This window comes from Oreochromis aureus, linkage group 18 (assembly GCF_013358895.1).
Source record: "Oreochromis aureus strain Israel breed Guangdong linkage group 18, ZZ_aureus, whole genome shotgun sequence".
NCBI lineage: Eukaryota > Metazoa > Chordata > Actinopteri > Cichliformes > Cichlidae > Oreochromis > Oreochromis aureus.
This window is the reverse complement of record NC_052959.1, coordinates 12,105,460-12,126,460: the sequence shown is the minus strand read 5'-3', so window position 1 is coordinate 12,126,460 and position 21,001 is coordinate 12,105,460. Positions and strand designations below refer to the sequence as shown.

The 21,001-nt window shown below is 40.7% G+C and overlaps 2 protein-coding genes across 2 annotated transcripts; both read right to left on the bottom strand.

The window, feature by feature from the left end:
* Positions 1-142: 142 nt before the first annotated feature.
* Positions 143-20,725, bottom strand: LOC116316240. Its single transcript, XM_039602413.1, has 12 exons — positions 20,618-20,725; positions 17,261-17,406; positions 14,803-14,986; positions 12,229-12,290; positions 9,468-9,882; positions 6,666-6,802; positions 6,286-6,464; positions 5,520-5,621; positions 2,322-2,502; positions 1,032-1,210; positions 501-602; positions 143-283 (listed from the first exon to the last, which is right to left on the bottom strand). Exons 2-12 carry the CDS (start codon positions 17,370-17,372, stop codon positions 230-232), a joined length of 1,707 nt encoding a protein of 568 aa, XP_039458347.1. The 5' UTR covers positions 17,373-17,406; positions 20,618-20,725; the 3' UTR covers positions 143-229.
* Positions 3,371-7,351, bottom strand: rbp1.1 (retinol binding protein 1, cellular, tandem duplicate 1). Its single transcript, XM_031734895.2, has 5 exons — positions 7,333-7,351; positions 6,666-6,799; positions 6,286-6,464; positions 5,520-5,621; positions 3,371-3,964 (listed from the first exon to the last, which is right to left on the bottom strand). The coding sequence occupies exons 2-5, from the start codon at positions 6,736-6,738 to the stop codon at positions 3,914-3,916; spliced, it is 405 nt and encodes a 134-aa protein (XP_031590755.1). The 5' UTR covers positions 6,739-6,799; positions 7,333-7,351; the 3' UTR covers positions 3,371-3,913.
* Positions 20,726-21,001: the final 276 nt, after the last annotated feature.

Here is a 21,001-nt window from a genome sequence, read left to right as displayed (position 1 = left end):
CTTGTTGTCAGTTCAGTCTTATGTCCGTTTTATAATAAAAATGAAAAATATGTAATTTTTTCTCCGTTACTATCACATCATTGTCTGTTGTTAGATGCACTGGTTGGAAAATAGTAGAAAAAAGTTCAATATAAATACAATATTGTTCTCAAAGCACCTTTATGCATTGATTCATTCTGCTCATATATTTAACAAAACATGTCACGTTCATTAAGAAGCATTGACTTTATTATTCTTTTCTCTTGAACACCTGACGACAAACTACACCTTCACATGTCAGCTCCTGTGGAGGAAGAGAAATCTGTTAATGTTATTCAGCAGAGGGATCAAAAGAACACTGAACAATGTTATAGCTGGCCATTTTATACTTAACAGTCACATTCTGATAATGCAACACTTCCCACTAATGGGAGACATTTCTTTATTATCATTCAGCACAAGCTCAGTCTCAAATCTTTCAAAAAAATAAAATCTAAACATCAGAAGCACTGTCAGCCCACCAGGTAGAGTTTGTCTCCTTCAGTCCAGTGCTTCCAGCCACGGTTGGCCTTCTCGCCTTTCTGAGTGCACACAAGCTTGTCTCCATCCCACTTCACCAGACTCTGAAGACAACAGTTAAACAGTTAAGCCAGTTTTTAGCTGGCGTAATGTAATTTTGACTGAACATTGTGATAAGGAATTTCATGTTCAGATAAGCTTATATCACTGCTGCTCACATGCTCGGGTTTATAACCCGAAGGCTAATGAACACTAACCAGCGTATCCTTGCTTTTATGCTAGTTTTTTAGCACTGACTTATCATAGGCCTATTTGCTCATTTTTAAAAACATTAAAGCATCAGCTAGTGCAGAGTATTAAAGGAAACTTGACGCTGATAAGCTTATAAATCAGTCTGAAATATACAGGATTGAATACTAATTACACATATATGAAAGATGGATTCATTTTTTAAGAACCTGTTGTTTCAGGTACCCTGGACGCACATGGGCAAGGACTGACTCATCACATCTGGACTCCAGTGGTTATCTTACCTTGACATTTCTGTTGTCTAGTCCCTTGGTGTACTCGTCAAACTCCACCCCTACAGTGAAGGCCAGCTCATAATTCCTAAAGGTGCTCAGTGTTTTGAAGTCAAACTTGTCCCCATCTTGGAAAACCACTTTGGTCTGAGATAGGGAGATGGCAATTTTCCTTGTAGCAAAGTCAATATCTAGGAGCAGATTACAGAAGATTGTTCAGGCTGTATCTGAAGAGGAACAGATGATGAAGTGCAGATGAACTGTGGTAACTCCTTAGTTACATATTAGTAATATAGCTAGCTGTGATTTTATATGTTGCGGTGTTGCGGTGATGTGAAAAAGTATTTGCCCTCTTCCTGATTTCTTATTTTTTCCATATTTATCACACTTGTTTCAGATCATAGACACAGACAAAGAAAACCTGAATAAATGCAAAATGCTGTTTCTGAATGATGTAGAAAGAGGATAAGGATCAAAGCTGTTCCTATGTTAAATTAAATTTCTTTTGGAAGGTTTTAGTCTCGTTACATATGGAATAAAACTGACACAGCATTTTATTGAAAGTACAACAAACCAACAGTTAAACATGGTGGTGGTAGTGTGATGGTCGGTGGCTGCTTTGCTGCTTCAGGACTTGGACGCTGATAAAAACCATGGTTTTAACTAATAAAACCACGAATTCTGCTCTCTACCAGAAACTCCAGAATATCTGACCATTAGTTTGTGTCCTGAACCACCTCTGAATGTCTCAAACAGGCCATTCATGCTTGAAAATCCTCCAGGGTAACTAAATTTAAACAATTCTGGAAAGAAGAGCGGGCTAAAATTCCTCCACAGGGATGTGAAAAGTCTTTGCCAGTTATTGCATTAATTCTGTACTTGCTGCCAAGCGTGGCACAACCATTAATTCGACTTAAGGGGCAATTGATTTTTCACAGAGAGACGGATATGTTTGGATAACTTTTTCCCTTAATAGATAAGATCATTCTTTAAAAACTGGATTTCATATTTACTCATGTAACCTTTGTCTAATATTAAATATTCATTGATGATCTGAAACATCTAAGTGTGACAACTAGGCAACAATCTAAGAAATCAGGAAAGGGGCAAATACTTCTTCACAGCACTGAATAATCACAATCAATTTTACTCAGCAAGAATCTGTAGTAAGTATCTCTAAATTAGACGGTTGTTCTGTTAAGAAAAAGATTAAAAGTATTAAAATCTTTTAATCTTTCTTTAATCATATAACTAAGACATTTTAGTCCAAAATTGAACATAACAGGATGTAAGTTTTCTTACTCAGTACTTTCAAGTAATCCTCAAATTTCTCACTGGATTCCAGTATCCATTTTCCACTGAAGTCTGCTGGCATGGCTGCAGCTGGTGAAGCTGACATGTGTGGACTGAAGAGTGTAGGGAGTGGGGAAGAGGCAGGGTTTCCTCTTGCTTTTATATGAGTGGGGGGCATGAGGGCACAGTGCTATTGATAAGTGAGTTTATAGATTAAAGAGGATTGGCAGGGGCAGTTATTTTTGAGGGGGAGGACATGCTTTCTGCGGTCACTGACGGCGGTTACCACAGGCACATCTGTGGGCATCCACGTTAAAGTGTACCATCACCATCGCTCTCGATGCACATGCACACTTGCAGCACAGGTCAGCATACAATGCGTAGCCAGGAGAGGCTATTCTGTAACCATTGCTAACACTGTTTGGTCTGTTTCAATGGCAAACTCAACCAAAGCATTTGAACTTTGAACAGGTTTGAAGGTTAATAAAGTTCAACCCAACCTTTTTGTTTTTTTCAGAGATCCCTCCAGAAGGTTTTATGCTACAGTATAATCACATTGAAGCACATATAACTGAAACTCAGATTTAAGAAGAGCCCACCTTCAGCAGATGACCCACAAATTTATTGAGAATAAACACGCTTCTCTGGTTTTGTGTCGACGCCTCACTCCTTCATGAAAGAACCTTTTTTTTAACCACCCAAAGCAAGAGTACAGAAATCAATAACAGCTCCTCTGAGGAATGATAACTCAACAGAGCTTGCAGGTATACGCTGGTGAGGTGCCTGTGTGTGAATGCACAAGAAGCAGCAGGAAGGAGTCAAAAGAGCAGCGCGATCAGAAGCAGCAGCGAAGAATGAGCAAGTGAGTTGCACAGCATGTATAGATTATGCCCAATTGGTAATGACATGGCACAAAGCGAGGTGACAGATTAAGTGATTCAAAGCAAAATGTGACCTGAGCTGTTTGGTTCATTCGCAAGAGGAAGCAAAAAGATTTCTCTCGCATGGGAAAAGAGGTATTTTCATCTCAAAAGAGCTTCTGATACACTGGATGGTTTAGAACGGCTTTATTTATTGATTGATTCGACTTTCACAGTCTTAAAGGAACTGGGACGGATACATGCAACATTTTTATTCTGGAGACTAAGAATCTCAGCCAAGTTCTGCTCTTACCATCGTCCTTGAGCTGTAATCATTTAGAAAACTAAGTCATTACATTTCTCTTCACTGCATCCACAACATTCCCAGCTGGCTCACCCATCAGATCAGCTACAGCTATGGCACTTATGCATGCGTCCAGCACATCTAAACCTGCTAATCAAAGCACCCACCTTGAAACAAATACACAGTACTGGATTTTGTGGTGTTATATGTCAACTTGCCCATTTGTGCGACAAAGAAATTCCTTTGGCAAAGTAAGGCAACAGCATGATGGAACAGAAACGTGTGTTTGGTGAATTCACTACAGTAACATGGACACACGGACAGGCCGGAGGGATAAAAGGAAAGTCGGACTGTATGTTAGAGGAAGGGGTTGTTCCTGATGTGTCTCTCTGAGCCAGTTTTTGGTGAGGGCGCCAGACTGTTCAATGAAAGCTGCTTTAAGTCTTCTTGAAGACCTGCTTGGAAACAACTCCTGCAGCTCTCAGCTCCTGGAGAGAAAAATACATGTTTGATATGTTTATTCAGGCATGTGGGAGATTCAGAAAGTAATGCTGACCAATGAGAACCTCTAAGCAGTAGATGGACAAGGATTAGTGTCATTATTAACCAGAAGTAAGTGGTGTTTCTTTACTTTAATCATAAAAGGTGATACAAAAAAATTACCAACTTGCAGTTAGTAAGGGGGGAAGGGCTAAAAACAGAGCTATCACAAACACTGGCATTCAAGGTCACATTGAACCCTGTGGCCAATTTAGAATCACCAGTTAAAATTACATGCATGTCTCCAGACTGTGGGATGACGCAGATAAGAACCCATGCAGGTACAGGGAGAATGTGAAAAAACTCCACACAGAAAGGTTCCTGCAGGCCTGTGGATTCAAACCCAGGACCATGAGGCATCACTGCTAACCTTGCACTACTACACGCCCCCCTAAAAAAATTAAAAATTAAAAGAAAAGAAAAAAAAAAACAAGGAAAAAAGATGTTCAAGCTTTAAAAGTAAAAGAAAAGTAATAACCTGTAGTTTGTTTCGTTTTAAAAAGACCTATCTAGTTCTGCCAAGATAAGCACGTAAACATGAAATATGGCAGCACTGTGGATTATTACAAGATATAAACGAGAAGAACAGAGCGGTCTCTTTAATCATGACAAGATTGTTGGTTCAACCTTGTAACACAGAGATCACTGATGTTGTTTTATTTTATTGATCGCAGATGATTTATTTTCCCGAAGACATGGCTGAATCTTATTGACCCAGAAAAGAACACTGAATCCTTCAAATGACCTGAAAAAAGTCGCCCCTCTTTACACTGAATTAATACACATTTTCAGCTGCAGTTCATGTGTCAGCCACCAGAGGTCTCTGTTGCTCTACACTCAAACCGGCTCTGGGGAACTCTCCACTAATACTGTAACTAATTTCAGGGAAGCTGATTGAAAACATCTGCTAGCATCACTTAAACCAAATAACTTGGCAGATTATTTTTTGCTTAGCTTTGATGGCAGTAATCATACACAGGAAAATCTGATAATGCTGTGCTAATGAAAACGCTAATGGGCTACTTATTGCGTTAATGTATTTTCAGATGCAAATGCGCTTTAACAGAATTTATAAAAGCATTTATGATGCATTTGTTGGCTAACTCGAAGGCTCTGCTCGTAATGACTGACAGAGGTGCCAACTACAGGAGTAGAAGAATTTGGATGGCTTTTAATTTCACAGTATGCACACATTTTTTTTTTTTTTTAATTTTTAATCATGCAGTTTGCATCTGGAGGGAACACTTGGGAATCAAATATGTGAGCAGAGCTATTTAATTAAGTGGAAATAATTATTTGGCTGTGAGTCGGTTGTGTAACTGTCAGAAATCCTCCATACAGACTGTAATGTTACTGCATCTTGAGCTGGTAGTTAATTCATACTAGAGTCCCACATAAAAATCAATGCTCTTCACATACAGCGCTGAGAGGCATTCTGGATTTGGATTAAAGTGTCTAAATTGAATGCATTAATATTCATGGCAGGGACTGATGTTTTCTTACCAGATGAAGCTCATCTCCCTCCACCCAGTGGGTCCAGCCTCTCCCTTCGATCTCTCCCTTCTGCACACACACCAGCCTGTCCCCCTCCCAGGTGATGGTGGTCTGCAAGACATCACAAGACAGAGAGAGACAGAGTGAAAAAGCATGACGCATCAGGGAAGGATCTCTTACTACTCTTAAAACAGAACATATTGATTTTAGTATGCAGAATACAATAAGCTGAATAAATGACCCAGTTCCCACCATTTCCCATAATTATTCAGATAGATCTTTACACACGAACATGTGAATTTCCCTCTCAGCGGCACTCCAAACAGCTTAAAGCTTAACTAAAATCAGCCTGTAAGCATACAAAAAAAGGGCTTTCGATGGGGAGCACAAATAATCTGTGATCCTATTCAGCAGTCAGTGACATAATCTGATTAAATATGAGTTCTATCCTCGACCAGTTCTTTCCATGCAGCATTTGACATTGTTCCTTATTACAACAATTTATAAGAGTATGTAAAAAGTTTGAGGAAAGTTTTATGAGTGGGTAGATTTTTTTTCCTGCTATTGTATAAAACAACCAGTTCTTGCAACACCATTTGCTCATTATGCTGAAGGGTGGAAGTAGTTTACACGCCCACAGAATCTGCACTCCTGTGTGTCAATGCCAAAGATCCCAACACCTGGCAGCAGTGTGGTTCATCTGTGATGTTTAGCTAAAGTCTCAGCAGGTTCCTAACTACAGATGCATTTAAGCACAAAAAGGAAAAAATCTCACCATGCATTTCCTGTCGTCCACTCCAGACAGATCCTCCTCAAACTCTTGGCCGACGTAGAAATCCATGTTGTAGTTTTTGAAGGTACTAAGAGTCTTGATGATTATGTGGTCGCCCTCGTGAACGATGTCCTTGTCAGGCTTCAGCAAGGTGGCAATTTTCCTGATGGCAATGTTTACATCTGGCCCATGAGCAAGGTGACAAAAAATGAATTGAAAACAAAGAAGCAGTGAGGTTTTATGCATATATGGACACACAAAGAACTGCCTCGGATTTTGTAAAGATCAGGTTTATAATTTCATCATTGCTTTTTCGAGCTGTACATTTGTGATCTGTGCCTTCCTTCTCTGGGCTTGACTCCCTGCCGAACTAATAAACTCACCCAGAGCTTTCAGATACTCCTCGAAGTTATCATTGGAAATCATTTTCCAATATCCGGTCAGATTAGGGACCATGTTGGCTGTTACTCTGCTGGTTTCTTCACTTCCAGAGAATGAGGAGGTCTGCTGTGGACATCTGCTGGGGATGGAGTGCAGAAAACACTCTCAAAAGCCCCAATTTTAACCAAACTCATTTTAATCCGATTACCCTGCTGGGTTTCACTTCTTTTTTTTTTAAATGGAAAATGTTGCTGGCACCTCCCACTTCCCTCCCAATGCCAACACCACGTAATCTCTCAATCCTCACCACGCTTTTACTGTGCTGGGAACCAGCAGTATGCGTGATCTACATAATGTAAACACTTGTGTGCTTTATGTTGGAGAATGCTTACGTGTTTAGGATCAATACGCCTCCTCTATTAATTGACACAGGCCTGTTTATTTATGAAGCCACGTGTGTCAGATTTGGCCTGAAAGCTGATTCTTTTGTATAAGGTGAGGCCTGCTTCAATGATGTTTAAATCAGTTTTTTCTTTTTTCTAAATTAAATATCGGAGCCATCGACAGTCAGACTAAATGAGTACAAAAGAAATCACTCAGAGAGCAAGTGAAAATGGCTGAATGCAGCATGCTAAGAGGATAATATTCACAGCACAAAAGCAGAATCACCTGAGCTTAAAATGATCCAACTCAAACAATTAACTGTGGCACAATATGCCTGTCACATCTTCTGTCTCGCCTAAATAACTCAATTAATTTGATAATCTCTCTTTTGGGCAGCGCGCTGCAGCCAACACACCGCCTAAATCCTTTGCTGACTGAAAGGCAGGCAAAGACACACACCATCATCATAATCGCCACTATTTAGTATCAATGGAATAGCAGCGCTTTCAGCCATTGGTCTCAGTGAGAAAACACCTCCCGTAACCGAGCAACTGTCAGGATTACTTTAAATCCTTTGGTGGAAGAAACGCGGGCCTCACAGACACAGTGTGTGGATGACAATGGTGAAAATGAATAGAGCCAAGAATGAATCGCTGTTGTTAGGAGAGGCAGCTGCTGGGTAGAAACACCCACAGTGACACTCACATAAGAAATACGAATCAAAGAAAAAGAGAAAAGATGCAGATTCAAGTCTACTACCTGGAAGCCTAGCAACTAAGATGTACACTCACTGGCCACTTTATTAAGTATTTATTAGCTTACTAGTACAGCTCTGGACCTCCTTTTTGCCTTCAGAGCTGCCTTAATTCTTCATGGCACAGATTAAACAAGGTGCTGGACACCTCAGAGACTTTGTTTCATATTGACATGAAAGCATCGCACAGCTTTGCTGGCTGCACATGCATAATGTCAATCTTCAGTTCCACCACATCTCAACGGTGCTCTATTGGATCGAGATCTGGTGACTGTGGAGGTTGTTTGAGCACAGTGAACTCATTTTCATGTTCAAGAAACCAGTCTGAAATTATTTGAGCTTTGTGACATGGTGGGTTACCCTGCTGGAAGCAGCCAGTAGAAAATAGGTGTACTGTGGTCATAAAGGGATGGACATGGGCAGCAGCAATATTCAGGTAGGCTGTTGCATTTAAATGATGCTCAGTCGGTACTGAGGGGCCTAAAGTGTGCCAAGAAAATATCGCTGGCACAATTACACCACCACCACCAGCCTGAACTGTTCATACAAGAAAGGACGGATGGATGCTTTCATGTTATTTATGCCAAACTCTGATTCTACTGTTTGAATGTCACAGCAGAAATCCAGGCAACATTTTCCCAATCTTCTGCTGTTCAATTTCTACTGGGGAGCCAGCATCAGGATGCAAGGAGACTGGACAAACTGGTGAGAAGAGCTGTCTCTGTAATTGGAGCCACTTGAGATGGTTGGAAAGATGAACACTAAAGATCTTAGAAGCCATCCTCAACAACTCTGATCACCCACTTTACAACATCTTTATGGAAAAAAAGATTCCTCTCCCTTCATTGTAAAATAGAGAGATAGAGAAAGTCATTCGCACCCACAGCCATCAGGCTTTTCAATTGTCATACAAATAGCAGATGAGCCAATGCAGACATGAATTTCCCTCTGGCATCAATGAAGATGTTCTTATTCGTCTTATTCTACATGCCTCAATGCATCATGTAGCTGTCGTGTAATCGGGTAATAAGATATTTACATTAATGAGCAGCTGAACAGCCCAAAGTGTATACTTGTGATATGTGAAGCGTATCATACTTTATTCATGATTTCTTTTCTTTTGTGTCTGAACTTGCGTTTAAAAAATAATAATTTTTCATTGTCTTGACTTTCTTTGTTAAAGTGAGTGTATTTGTCTCTATGTCAACAAATGTTTGTGAACTACATAAACATCTGGCACATAGATGGGAAATAAGACTTCAATATAAAAGTCTTTTAAAATGTTTTAAATAAATAAAACCCCCAGCAGTCATTTTACAGCCTTTTTTTGTCTCGTGTGTGTTTTTGGGACTTGGGCCGACAAAAGCAAAGAAAAAAAAATAGTCAGGCGGGAATACAAAAAATATTTTATTTGAATTAATAGAACTGTCATCAAGTCCAATGTGTAAAAACACTGAATGGTGAAAAATCACTAGGAAAAAAATGTAGCATGAAGATGTGGCTCAGTATTGGCATCACTTCTGAAAACACCATGTCTGTGTTTGGATGCTTCTTACTAAAAAACAAAAAAAAGTGATGCCTGGAAAACACACTAAGGCCAACAGAGCTTCCATTCCCTGAAGACAAGCCCTCATCTGTGAGTGAATTCACCTTTCGAGGGCTCCATCAGTCGTCTAGACTCTTTACCGGCTCTTGTGCCTGCTTAACGAGCGGCCTAAGCACCGCGCTCTTATTTCTCATCTCGCTGTCTTCTGTGTAAAGGTTGTGCCGGTGTATATATTCTATCACAGAGTCTGGAAGCAAGTACTTCACACTCAGACCCCGTCTCAGCGCTCGGCGGACCTCCGTGGCGCTCGTCTCGTTCTTCACCCACTCCCTCACGTGGAAAATGTTGTGCCTGTGGTAGGACAGCAGGTCCGACTCGTGCACGGCCCGCTCGGGCTGCAGCTCCCCTCGACTGACGCAGACGAGGCCAAAATGCCCGACCAGCTCCTCGACGTGGTCGTCCCGCCACAAGCCGGGGATCTTGAAGGTGTCTAGGAAGTCTGCCCCACACAGAAGCTTCAGCTGGGGAGACGGATCTGAGTGGGGTGACAGAATAAAACAGAGAAGATGACTATTTACACACTTTCTAACCAGTTTTTATGATAAAACAAAATGATGATAAAACACGGTGTGACAAATATAACACAGTTTAATTTCCCTGCAGAGATGGCTTAAAATATGCAAGGGTCTATTTCAACCCCTCCCAATTCATTGTTTTTATATCCATCTACACAATTTTAATCACCTTCCAGCACTATTGGTTTACTTCAGATTAATATGTTTTCCTGCAGCTGGATATGCCAGTCCTCTTTCTGAGCAATCACAACAGCAAAGAGTGACACAATCCTCATGTGCTCCTCTTTTTGAATACAGGGACAGAGTTCAGTGGGTTCTTGCCAACTGCCTCGTCCACAACCAAGCTTAAAAAAGAAAAAAAAAATACTTGACTGAACTGTCTCCTCAAAGAGTCCACACACTAATAGGAAGCAAAATTTAAAAATTGAAGGCACCAGTGATGTGAATATCAAAGAAAAGGAAAGTGAACATTTTGCGCCTGGACAGGGCAAATAAAATGCACAACATGACTAAAACGGACTTGTTCTACAAATTACACAACTTAGATATTCATGACGCTCGAGGCTAAAGAAAATTATAACAAGACTAATTATTCTAGGAATTCAGCTTTCACATTAAAAACTTAGAAGGTTTGCATAACCCAGATAAACTGCAATAAAAAGGAGACTGAAGCAGCAGGCGAGCTAAGACTTTCTACTGCAAAATAGTCAGGCTCTGCACACAATTGCAAGCTCTGTCGGCTTTGTTTTTTTTCTATTAGATTTCATGAGTTTCTGTGTTCATTTTATTTTTTGTTTCTCACAAAATGTGTCATCTTTATATAACGTGGCATGCAAAAGCTGTAAACCCCAAAAGGCATCCCTGTAAATGCAGTTATAAATCAAAGTTAACCCATGAAAATGGGCTAAGAATTCTAATTGGCTAGCTTTCATTTATAAGATCGATTGATCTATCTATCTATCTATCTATCTATCTATCGCAGGGCTGGTTAAATATCAACCCAATTTCAAAATGAATCCTCACCATTTCTAGTAGCAATGTTAGCATGCTAACAGACTGACAATAAAAATTTCAACATTTAACAGAAGAACACAAAGCCCAGCTGATGCAGAGGGCTGAGATTAATGTTTCACTCTTCAAAGATACTACAAGTTTCACTTTGAGCTGACGGTGGAAGAGTCTACGGATCATTAATACTACAGTAACACCAGCGAAAACAGTAGTCAGAGAATGCAGCATGACCAGATTTATTGCAGTTGTGCGCAATGAACTTGTGATCTCGGTTGCCCCGAAGACGAGGACCAGGTCTGCAACTACTCAGAGTCTATTGCCATCTTTCAAAGCGACTTTGATCAGTCAAGATGGCAATAAAACAGCAATAAGACTGCTATCCGTTTGTAACTGGATGGGCACTTAACTGTGATAAATTGCCAAAAATCGCCAATCTTCATACACAAAAACATCCAGTTGAATACAAATTCATTTAGAAAAGTCTTGAATGAAGGAGCAATAGTAGCCTTCTCACATACAAAGACTTAACACCCAGTTGCTGCCCGATGGCAATTTAACTGCAAAATGACATAAGCGCTCAGCAAGCTTTTATATAGGTAAAATAACCACAATACAACCATCTGGCAACCAGCCGAGTCGAGTCCCCTCATTGGTGCAGACTAAATTACGTGGTAATTATATGCAAATGCTTGACAGTCTGTCTGAGAGTGACAACAGTTAGTGCAAATGGGACCGCACTGTCTGGAGGACAGGCTGCCTCCCATCAGGTGACCCATGCAAATGTATTGGAACTGAAAGTAGTCTACCAGAGGTTGAAGATGTTGCGTGCTCAACCTATGGGGAACAAGTTATGTTGGTTGGTATGTACAAGATTCCAGTCGGAAAGAGGGGGGAAGAGATCTGAGATGCACTCCTGTGCAGTCCTCCAAGACCTCGACTGTGCACCTGCTCTTCTCTGCAGCTGGTTGACTGACCAACAACAGCACAAGCAAGAGTCGTACCACATATTTGATATGGGTGGTCCATGGAGCAGACAGCAAACATGCCGCCATGTTGGACCATAAAAACAGCTTTTTCTCCTAGTCCTAAGGAGGCCATGCCATGCTATTTTCACTGTAGAGGAGCCATAAAGGGACAAGATTTCATTTTCTGGTGCTGTCTTTAAAATATGCATGTTTTGTGACAATACAAACATCATATAAACACCTGTCAGCACTGTATAAAAATCCCGAAACACTCTGTGGTCAAAGGGTTTGTAAGCTGATCCAAAGTTTTTAACAATAAGAGACTCTTACTCGAGTTGTTGTGCATTCCCACGCTCCGCTCATACTCCTTCAGAATACGCCCGTAATGATACCTGACAACCAAAGGAAAAAAAAGAAAAGATACTGAGACTGTTTTTTAAACAGTTATGTGGTAATACATGCAGTTTTCTTTCATTTGTGTTTCTGAATACAACCATTTCCTCTTTGTCCTCATTTACTTTCAGTTTTTGTTGTTGTTGTTTTATTCATGTGCAGTGCGTCATTCCTGCTTTGTGCATTAACGTTCATGCATGTGCTGAGGTAATCCACTATTCAGACTAAACACGTCAATAAAGCTTTAATGAAGTGATTAAAAAAGGAAAAATAGCTACGACTTATAGAAAAGCCTTTAAAAGAGATGAATGAAAACCTTCACTGTATTCAAAGCTTCTTAAAGTTGTTCTGTATGTAAAAGTGTGTGCATGTGTTGAATAATGTGTGACGTGGCCTGCTCACAGACTCATAACAACAGTCCACTTCATGGCTTGATCAGCAAACATGGCTTAGAGCAAAAATGAGACAACTGGGCGTGTGCGTATATGTGTCAGTTGTGGTCAGAAGTTACCATCCACTCATCGTGGGCACGAATATCATGGTAATTTGGAGCTTTTAATGATTCCTCTGAACTGTTCTTTTACCAGGGTGGAACGATTGTACAGCATACATCTTTAATGACTTTAAAAAACACAAGAACTGGGTCCACAAGTTTGAATTTTCTCTAGTCTACAAAGAGTCAAAATTATACACACAGGCTCAAATATATGCATACACTCTAAAACCACTTATTAGAGGTTTTAATAAAGGTTCTGCAGTGTCTATTGACTTGACAAGGCCTATTAACTTCTCGTTGGTGATCACGATGGACTAAAACTGGTAGTTTCTTGTTGCATAATGGGATTTATTTGACCACTAATTTGAATAACCAATCCTCAGAACAATTGGAAATTCCAATGAATTCAGTGAAGATTGATGAAAGAGATTTGTAGATTTACACAAGTTGAGAAGCTCTCTAGGAGTCATTTCTACATGAATGTAGATTCAAGAGCATCAGTTCAAACAACTGCACCTAAGTACAAGTTATTCAGATGGAACACCACTTTGCCAAGGTCTGGGAAAAGACCCGGACTGTCACCATCAGATGAGATGAAACTGGTTTGGATGATCAGGAACCACCCAGCCTCAATCCTGCTCAAGAAGTTGCTGGAATGTTTGCTGGAGTGTTTTAGAGAGTTTTACTCCAGGAAAGAAAACTTTTATTGTTAGACAAAGACAAAGATTGAATTATTTGGCCACAATCACAAGAGGTATTGTTTGGAGTAATAAAGGTGAAGCTTTTGAAACCTAAGAATACTGTAAAAGCAGTCAAGCATGGTAATGGTAACATTATGCTCTGCACTGTTTTGCTTCCAATGGTACTGATACACTGCATAAAGTGGATGGAATATTGGAGATGGAGGACTACCTTCAAATTTGGCGACGTCAGCTCAAATCAACAGCTAGACAATTTAAATTTGGACACAACTGGGTGATCCAACAGGACATGTATACATATGTATGTAGGTATATCTATATATACCAAAGACAGGCATGGGGTTAGGTTAACAGTTGGTTTGAAATTGGCTACAGGTATGAATTTCAGTGTGAATTGTTGTCCTTTTCTGTGTTAGCCCTGCAATGGACTGGTGACCGGTCTAGGTTGTACCTTATCCGTTGCCCTATGACAGGTAGGATAGGCTAACGCCACCACCCCCCCCCCATCCTAAATTGGGTAAGCAGAAAAGAACGGATGGATGGATGGATGGATGGATGGTTCTCTTGGGTCAAATAAATATGAAAATTCTGTTCAGTTAACTTATGTGTTAGTGAGCGAGCAAATACTCAGTGGGGCCTCTTTCCTATCCTTTTGCTCAGTGCAGCACCTCTCTTCAAACATATTCATCGCTCAGGCAGCCTTTTGCCACTAAACCGTTCCCAGTCGGCCAATGAATTTAACAGCCCGTGGTCCTAATTTCACCCCATGAAAAAAAAAACAGACCAGATATGGGTCCAGTCTAGCCTAGTAGCCCCCAAGAGACTAAAACCATAAATTAGGCAGGAAACCTGGTGGCACTCTTACATAAACAGCACAAGCTTGCATGATAAAGCGCTCACAGAGGGGCAGCAAAGGACAGTGGATCCCTACAAACTCTGCTGTTAAGACTAGGATGATCTTATCTTCTTGCAAATTAAAACATCATACATATGACATGATATGAGACTCTCTAGCTATAGGAAGCAGTTATTATGACAGGAGATATATTTTTTGACTGGAAATACACAACACAATGTTTCAATCAGTTCAATGTTTTGGATTAACTATCGAATTACCAGGGCCAGGGACTTACTGACTGTACACACAGTATCCTGAGTGATAGTGCATGTAATTGTCTGTGAGGTGTGTGCATAAAGGGTGACAGGAAAGAGAAAGCAAAAATTGTTTCAACCATTCACTTTCTTGCACAATATTGCAAGATTTTTTTTAATTTTATTTCAAGACTAATCTCCAGCAGTAAAGATGGTTTATACCTCATAGTGACCACTGTCTCCGTCCAGTCTGGCTGCTGGCTCTCCCATTCATCAACTGTGACCCAGTTGGAGCTCTGAAGCGCCAGCTCTGCCATAGCAACACGATGCTTAGCCAGTACTAGGCCTTGCTTTCCATAGCTGTCACTCACTGGGGACACAATGCCACCCACCACTTGGTACTGGCCTGAGGGGAGAGAAGATTAACAGAGTTTAACTGGGTCATGACAGCGAAAAAGAAATGCAGTTGTCATGTATAACAGAGATAGTGGCGTTGATACAATTAATGTTTCATCAGATCTCACATTTGAGGACAAATAAGACAATTAATCTCTTTATAACGGAGTGAGAAAGGTGGGTGATCATGACAAGGTGTCTCAAATCACACTGTGTCATCAATTTTATTATAAGGCTTTAGAAAAAAGTGTGTTTAGCTGACAAAGTTGGAAACAATCAGACACAGGAGGAAAAACATCTACTGTGATTTCTGAATGTCAACCTCAAGCTAGTCAGCTGATGCCTTATAGGTAAGGGGGTCGAAGGGAAAACTGTAAGAGCATTAATGTTCCTGCACGTTGAAATGCTGCGCTGTGCTCAGAGCAGCTTTACGATGTAAATGTCCTGAATTTATATAAGGAGGCTGTGTCTGCTGAAGCTGGGATTGTGTGGCAGAGCAGATCAGAACATAAAGCTTAGGGTGACTAAGCGTTTTCCACACAAGAGCCTCCAAATCACGGAGATGGCCATATATTAGTTGTTTGTATGATTGTATGGGATTCTTCATACTGGGGTCTTAAAAGATGCAACAATTGATTTTTTTTTGGCCACTAGGTGGCAAAAGACCTCCACTGCCTGCTGAAAAAAAAAGCCTAATTTGGCTTGCGGCAGACACAGAAAAACATTAGCATTCGTTTGGAGTTGTGTTTATGGCAACCTGACATAGGTATTCAGGTATTCAGCTCTCTCTTCTGCAGCTAGTCTTAAAGTTTGCATGTCTGCTCTTTAGCGCTAGAAAGGTCGTAGGGAGTTTTATCAGGGATTGTTTGCCACCGCGGCAAGGAACAAGACAAATGACACGGCGACACTCAATCAAACAGTAGATTTAAAGGCCACAAGTGATAAACAATGAGCTAGTCTAAAGAGCTCTGAAAAGTGGCATAGTTGGGTTGTAATACATCACATATATAGTACCGTGCAAAAGTCTTGAGCCACCCCTCATTCCTTTATATTTTGCTAGGAAATAGTTTCAGGGATTCATTGAAATACATAGAATATACATGGAAATGCAGCATATAAGGCACAAACAGTTCGTACAAGTCTAATTAGCTTCAAAGGCAATGTTTGGTATGAACACTTTTATTCTTCAACACAGTCTGAACTCTCTTAGGCAGGTTTCTTTGTAATTTCTTTAAGCAGTCTTCAGGAATAGTTCTCCAGCTTTCCTGAAGAACTATAAGCTATTCTTTGGATTCTGACTGACTTTTGCTCTGTTTTCTGTCAAGATGATCCCACACTGCTTCAGTAATGTTGAGGTCCAGGCTCTGGGGAGGCCAATCCATGACTCATAGTGTTCCAATGTGTTTCTCTATGCAGGTATGCTTTTACTGATTTGCCAGTGTTTTTTGGGAAAAAGAAACGAAGCGGTCGCCAATTAGACGCTATCCAGATGGTGTTCATAATTCCATCAATTTTTACTTTTTGACAGTCACCCTTCCACTGAGACCATTTCTGGTGGGGCTTCATCATGAACAGTAGATGGATAACTGAAGGGTCAGGTGCATCTCTCAGGTCCTGCTATACCTATTCCTTAAGGACACGATTTTCAGATACTGTTCATCTGCTGTAGTTTTTAGGCCTGACATGTCTGGGTCTGGCATCCACTTGTTCAGTTTCCTCATATTTTTTAAGGCCACCATACACATCATATGCCAACTTTACAGCTACTTGCTCTTTGGGAACCATCTTGTTGCAAACATAATATTTTATGTCTGTCTAACAGTTACATTTGGCATTTTTTGTAGAATCAGTTAAGAAAATGAGAATAAATGATCAACAGGCTATTACGTACGTACCTAAAGATAAATTTTAAAATTGGTTCCTTGCTACGCTGTCTATTATGTGTAGACTCTTCCCTTCAGTTAGGTGCCTTTTTGTGCTTGAGTGGGTGGCTCTTGGATGAAGAGGTTTTACAAACAAAAAACATTCCTCTGAAATTGGGCAGGTACAGGGACTGGACTGAGTGAGTGAAAAAGCAGTCAGTGTCCAAAGAAAAGCTTTGAAAGTCCTTCAGAGAGCCTGGAAAACTATTACTCATTGCTTGATTAATTGTTACTACAAAGTCTATTAATCAGTGGGCTTTATGGAGGAGATACAGAGGCTGCGCAGACACTGGTTTTCTTTAAAGTCAACCGATACAGCGATACACAAATGATAAGGGGACGTAGCGTTGTCTGTATCTGACCTGTGCTGTGCATGTGGTCTCTGGCCAGCTCGAACAGCCTCATGTGCTGGTTGGTGATTGGATTAAACGAGCCGCAGGCTAACAAGACTAATGGGACACGGCGGGCGGCCATCTTGGTTTAACCTCTCACACCGCAGTCAAAGAACCTTAGAGGAAAGTAAAACAGAGCATTAGCCAGAGTCACCTGATGGGACAGAAGATGATGAGACTTAAGGAAGACAGCAATGACAAACAGTCCTCTTCTGGAAACCTCTGCATGTAATATAAAAAGAGATTAACACCACACACAGATGAGCACAGTCTAACCCCAGAGAAGAAAAAAAACAAATAAAATAAAACACTCAGGTTCCGATCTTCTAACAATTTCTCATTGGGACACCAAATCCACTTAGAAACACTGAAAAGAATAAAGGATGCAGTGTTTTCCTGAGGCTGGGCACAGGAAGAAGTAAACAGCTACAGTGCAGTTTTGTTATACTGTCCATGTTTGTGTGTGTAAAGAGCCCAAAGGGAAATTAACACCAGCCACTGCTCAGCCAACTCACCACTCACTCTGCCAGGAATCCAGCCAACATTTGTTTCACTTTAAATTAACAACTTTCTTGACCAAAGTTAAGTGAGTAGTTAGCTTTATCTCAACATTTAGATCTAAAATGTTATTAGCTTGGGATTTTATTCTAATAGGCATCTGTGTGAAATTGCTCCTAATTAGGAAATTAATTCTTAAGTAAAGGTCAAAAAATGCTTTTATGAGGTCATACTGAACTCAACCTCTGACAATGAAAAGAGTAATGACTCTATCCTTGATTGAGTGTTTGAGCAAAATTTTGAAGCGCTTACATGAGTGGGATGAATGTACAAAGACAACAAAATGCCTCTGGCCACAGTTGTTGGCAGCATAGAAGCAAAAAGTAATCCTTCTGGATTTTGGGCTTGCCTGATGCCACAAAGGTATGCACTACTCTACTATCTGTGCCTACACAAAAACGCACCATCAGTGATAACACTAAAATCCGTTTTTTGTTTTTTGCTACCCAATTCAGGGTTGGGTTGGAGCCTGGGCAGGCTGCCAGTTTGTTTCAGGGCTACGCTCACATTCACACCTACAGCTAATTTAGAATCACAAATTTCCTTAGCCCAGAGATTTCAAACATAAGGCCCGGTGGCCAAAGTCTCCAGCAGCTGTCCACAGGACGGCTTTGGAAGATGTGAAGCAGAGTGTGGATTTTTTACTTTTAGTAAGTCAGTAAAATGTATTATCTGTATCATCTTTTGAGACAAAGACCAGAGGATTTCAAAAAATACATAAAAATAAAAAAGCAAGTCTAAAAAGATGAGATTTTAGTTGTTTCTTGAAGGTGATCACTGAGTCCATAGATCAGGTCAGAGGGAAAGATTTCCATTGTCTAGGGGGCCACTGTAGCAAAATCTCCATCTCATTTAGTTTTCAGCCTTGTATGATGCACAACAAGTAGGCCCTAATCACATGACCTCAGGGACCCACTGGGGATGAATGGGTGTAAATGTTTACTGATGTGAGCTGGTGCTTGTCCAGGAAGAGCTCTAAAAGCTGTTCAGCAACAGTGTGACTTGAGTACAAGTGAACAATGAATCATAGTAATCCAAATAAATCCATAAATAACAATCTCCAGTTCAGAGAGTGACGAAGTGGGACAACATTTCTTAAGTGATAAAAGCAAGTGCAAACCAGAAAAGGCCAAACAGCAGCAGAGTCTGGATGAATCCTCCTGAGGTAATACGGTCTCAGGCGCTGCGTATCCAAGCAGGGACATAGAAGAAAAATTCCCCTCCATGGAAACTTGCTAAACACAGGTAACCAGAAATGCTCAACGTCACTTATCAGCCAGACCCTCCATTCCAAGAAAAGTCTTAGCTTCATCTGCTCTTCTCCCTCTCCTCTTCTGTGGTCTGTGTGTACCCAGGAGGGCACCAATGAGGACGCCAAATGAGGCAGTAGGGGATACAAAATGCAAACACAGGAGGTTGAGGCACCACCTGTGTTTTTTTTCCACTATCTACTATACAAATGCCTGTTTTTTAAACAGTGTGTCCATGGTTTAAAAAACAAACATTTTTTTCTGTAAAATAATATAAGCTTTATATTTTATAACTACAGTACAGCCTGCGCAATGAGCTCCGTACTCACTCATCTGCCTGCTTTCCCAGGTGCTCGGCTGCTCTTCTATTCTTTGCATCACTTCCACTTTCTCCTGTGAAACTCAATGCTGACATCATTACTCTGGTCCAATCATCTTCTTGCCTGCCGATCAGCCTCCACTCCACATGTTTTTAAATCTCACTGCTCTTCTGTCATTCTCCCTTTCATTCTTCTCTCTCATTCACGTGACCTACCTCCTCCCCATCGTCACCTCACCCAAGTCACTCAGACAAGCCTTCATCTTCATCTTCACCACAACCAGTATCCACACATCCGGTGTGTCCTATCCTAAATCCTGTCCTGCTAGGATTACGTTCTGCCATGCTGGGTCACCTGAGTCTAATTGCAAATTAATGGCGAAACAAAATAATTTCTCTATTTCACTAAATCATGTTCAATTCTTCTAAATGTTCTCTCCTTACTGCGCTTATATTAAATCATGTCAGGGATTGTTTAGTTTGTTTAGTTACCTTTAGTTAAACGTGCACCATATAAATTGATGTATTTAACTAGTAATTGTAATTTTGGGTATGAATGAACAACAACAGTAAGATGCTGAACAGGAAGTCCTCTTCAGGAAGCGCGTTCAAATTACCAGCTTACTATGTTGAAAGAAAAGGAAGCTTTTGAAACACAACTTCCTCTTTGCAGAAAGCTTTTAGTTTGGATGTGGACACTTGCACCCTGCCTCACTCTGACAGAGTAATCAGACTGTTCTAGGTTATCTGGCAAATTCATTTTCACAGTTAGTACACTTGCACGCATTTCTACAATATCAACTCCAAATAAAGCTATGCAAGCAGGATCTCACACTCTCACTCCAACGCTACAGTGTTTTTCTGCGAATACTCTACAATTCACATCTGCTGGCAAGGCAAAATATGCCCTTTTTTTAAATCTAAGTTTCTAATGATATGTTTAAGGCTGAATAACCTATGTGCGCTCATAGTCTGTAACCTAATGAAGTTAACGAAGTAAGTTAAAACACCATTAACATTTGAGGAAGCTGTGACAGTCCACCTTGACATTGAGCAGGCAGCTAACAGTCGCTAGCTTAGCGGACTAATAAACCAGGCGTAACGCGATTAATCAGTTAAAACAGAATAACAGCACAGTCAGGCAGGCGTGATACAATCCACACAGTGATTAAAGGCAGTAGCGATAATTTGTTTCATTACCTTCTTTTCACATTGTTGACATTTGGCGAGTGTGTCACACTGATACCACTCCCCCCTCCCCGCCTTTGGAGAGGCGCTTGTTTTAAGGTTCCGCAGATAAAACCTGGCTGAAGTGCGACCCCTGGTGGATGAAGGTTACAGCGACGGAGCTCTCCGTGGTACTGAAGTACGTGCAAGTTGTTGACAAGTCTTTGTAATTAAACGTAATAACGTTGCCTTTTCATTTATTAGATGCACATTAAAGATCAGTGTTACTTTTTTTGCGCTAGGCAAAGCTCAGTGCTGCTGCATCTGTGGGCAATGACGGCATCTTCCCAGAACACCTTACAATTAGAAGCTGACCTTTACAGCAGTGCAGCATCAAACACCTATGAGCTCCAGGTA

What these genes read in the sequence shown, in the direction of transcription:
- rbp1.1 (XM_031734895.2), bottom strand. Translation starts at nt 6,738, where the DNA reads ATGGTCCCTAATCTGACCGGATATTGGAAAATGATTTCCAATGATAAC. An exon ending in TGGACGACAGGAAATGCATG is followed by an intron (nt 5,622 to 6,285) that starts GTGAGATTTTTT and finishes GATGTCTTGCAG; the next exon opens with ACCACCATCACCTGGGAGGG. An exon ending in AGGGAGATGAGCTTCATCTG is followed by an intron (nt 3,965 to 5,519) that starts GTAAGAAAACAT and finishes TTTTCTCTCCAG; the next exon opens with GAGCTGAGAGCTGCAGGAGT.
- LOC116316240 (XM_039602413.1), bottom strand. Translation starts at nt 17,372, where the DNA reads ATGGCCGCCCGCCGTGTCCCATTAGTCTTGTTAGCCTGCGGCTCGTTT. An exon ending in AGACCACATGCACAGCACAG is followed by an intron (nt 14,987 to 17,260) that starts GTCAGATACAGA and finishes CTCTCCCCTCAG; the next exon opens with GCCAGTACCAAGTGGTGGGT. An exon ending in GGGAATGCACAACAACTCGA is followed by an intron (nt 9,883 to 12,228) that starts GTAAGAGTCTCT and finishes CACCCCACTCAG; the next exon opens with ATCCGTCTCCCCAGCTGAAG.